This window comes from Etheostoma spectabile, chromosome 7 (genome assembly GCF_008692095.1).
Source record: "Etheostoma spectabile isolate EspeVRDwgs_2016 chromosome 7, UIUC_Espe_1.0, whole genome shotgun sequence".
NCBI classification, from domain to species: domain Eukaryota; kingdom Metazoa; phylum Chordata; class Actinopteri; order Perciformes; family Percidae; genus Etheostoma; species Etheostoma spectabile.
The window spans coordinates 61,753-63,666 of record NC_045739.1 but is presented as its reverse complement, the minus strand read 5'-3'; the positions used below and the strand labels follow the sequence as shown (position 1 = coordinate 63,666).

General features: G+C 42.2%; 1 protein-coding gene across 1 annotated transcript in view; it reads left to right on the top strand.

The window, feature by feature from the left end:
* Positions 1-1,589: 1,589 nt before the first annotated feature.
* The window catches only part of cables2b (Cdk5 and Abl enzyme substrate 2b), a gene marked incomplete in the record, with an annotated part of 41,020 nt that continues 40,695 nt past the window's right edge, over positions 1,590-1,914 (top strand). Inside the window, 1 exon segment of the mRNA XM_032521305.1 lies at positions 1,590-1,914. This exon segment is cut by the window's right edge and continues 354 nt beyond it. Within this exon segment, the coding sequence (XP_032377196.1) occupies positions 1,667-1,914 (248 nt within the window).

The following is a 1,914-nucleotide window of genomic DNA, read 5'->3' as shown; positions in this document are numbered from 1 at the left end:
GTGTGTGTGTGTGTGTGTGTGCGTCTGTGTGTGTGTGTGTTTGTGTGCGTGCACATGCGTGTGTGTGTGTGTGGGGGGGGGGAGTAGAGCAGACACTGTGTAAACTCTATCCTCATCATTGGATTACAGCTAAGCTCTGCAATCATCCACCCATGTGGTGGCATTTACCATCATATCATCATCATCATCATCATCTCTTCACACACACACACACACACACACACACACACACACAGCGATATTAATAATATATGTTTTATGCATGTTTAAAATTGCCCAATATTCATGTAAGTAACATTTTTTTCAATATATTTTTATTTCCGCTTAGCAACATACAAAAATATTGCATCAAATGTATTTCACTGTTTAATTTTGTAGGCATTAAAGTTAAAATGTTGTCTTAATGGTTTTTGTATTCATTACATAAAGTGATAATGTAGAAAGAGAACCCTTCTTATTCTTTTTAATTTTGAATGCACCACAATATAATTTCTTTATCTTGATCAAACACACACAGCAGTTGACTATGAACCTACTTTGCATTTAAACCCAGGCAAATGTCCTGGATTGTGATGATGTCTCCTTCGCTTCCAGGTCTATGATAAAACATAACTCCATGCAAATGAAAGATACATTTCAAATGAGATCAAACTGATTTGAATGATGTCATTTATTTAATTTCCTGCTGTTGTTCCAGCTGGAAGGTCAGGTGATTTTCAGTTGTTGCTCTGCAGAAGCACATTGGGGATCAGTGGGGGGGGTGATAACAGACCAGTCTGCAGGGATTACAGTGGGTTGTGTTGTTGGTTATATTTAGCAGGCTAACAGTCAGACTTCACAGCGCGGCCGCCCTGCCGAGCTGGCCGGGCGCCAACGGGCCCGGTGTTGGTGTCATTGCAGGGATCAGTGCAGAGAAAATCCACCGAGGTTTCATAACAAAGTGCCAGCAGCCAATCAGAGCTGCTGTCAGGTAGAGCTGCAGTGACAGCTCAGTTAATGCCTCAGCAGCTCTGACACTGCAGAGACACAGACACTGCAGAAAACCCCAAAAGTAAGCAAGTAAGTAAATAAGAATACATGTGAAATGAAATTATAATATCAGGCTTGGAGCCATTTTATTACTGTGAGATTTTCCAAACAGACATGATGTCAATGCAGGCCAGACAAGCAGTGTACAGTAAGATATTAATTTCTATAATCCTAATGGATACCTAACTTTTTACAACTGGATTAAAACTGTTTAAAAGTACTACCTTGTGGTAAAATAAAATCAACTTCATGGTTTTGTGAAAAGACTTTCAACGATATTAAAAAAAAATAAGTAAATAAATAAATGAATAAGAGAGAGAGGAAAAATAAATGGTGAACAGGTAAATCATTTAAATGCACTATTTATTCATCTTGATTTGAAACAATGTTTCACAATAATAATACCATTATTTGTTATAGGCCTTGCACGTTCTACCATTTATGGTATATTTACATTTTTGTAAACTACAGCGTGATGAGATTGGCTTTTACGTCATTACGTATTCCTGTCTGGGCCAATGAGAGCTGAGGAGGGCGTAAAGCGGTCTCGCGCCGGGTAAAAGGATTTGACAGTTGCTGGTCTCGAGCTCAGAGCCGAATTGATCCTACGGTTGGTTTCCTCAGTGGGGACGAGACCATGGCGGCGGCTGCTGCCTGCGGCCAGCACAGCGCTGCGTTACCGGCCGCCGTTAGCGGCAAAAAGACGCTCAGTAACCGGGAACACAGTCGCAGGAACCGGGAGAACTCTCGCCGGAGACAAGCCGCTCTTTTATTTCTTAGTAACATCTCCCTGGACGGACGACCAGTCCAGAGTAGTTCAGCCGTGCATGTAGGGAGCCGCCACCACAAAGAGACCGACTTGGAGGGAGCCGACCCGGGCAGCTC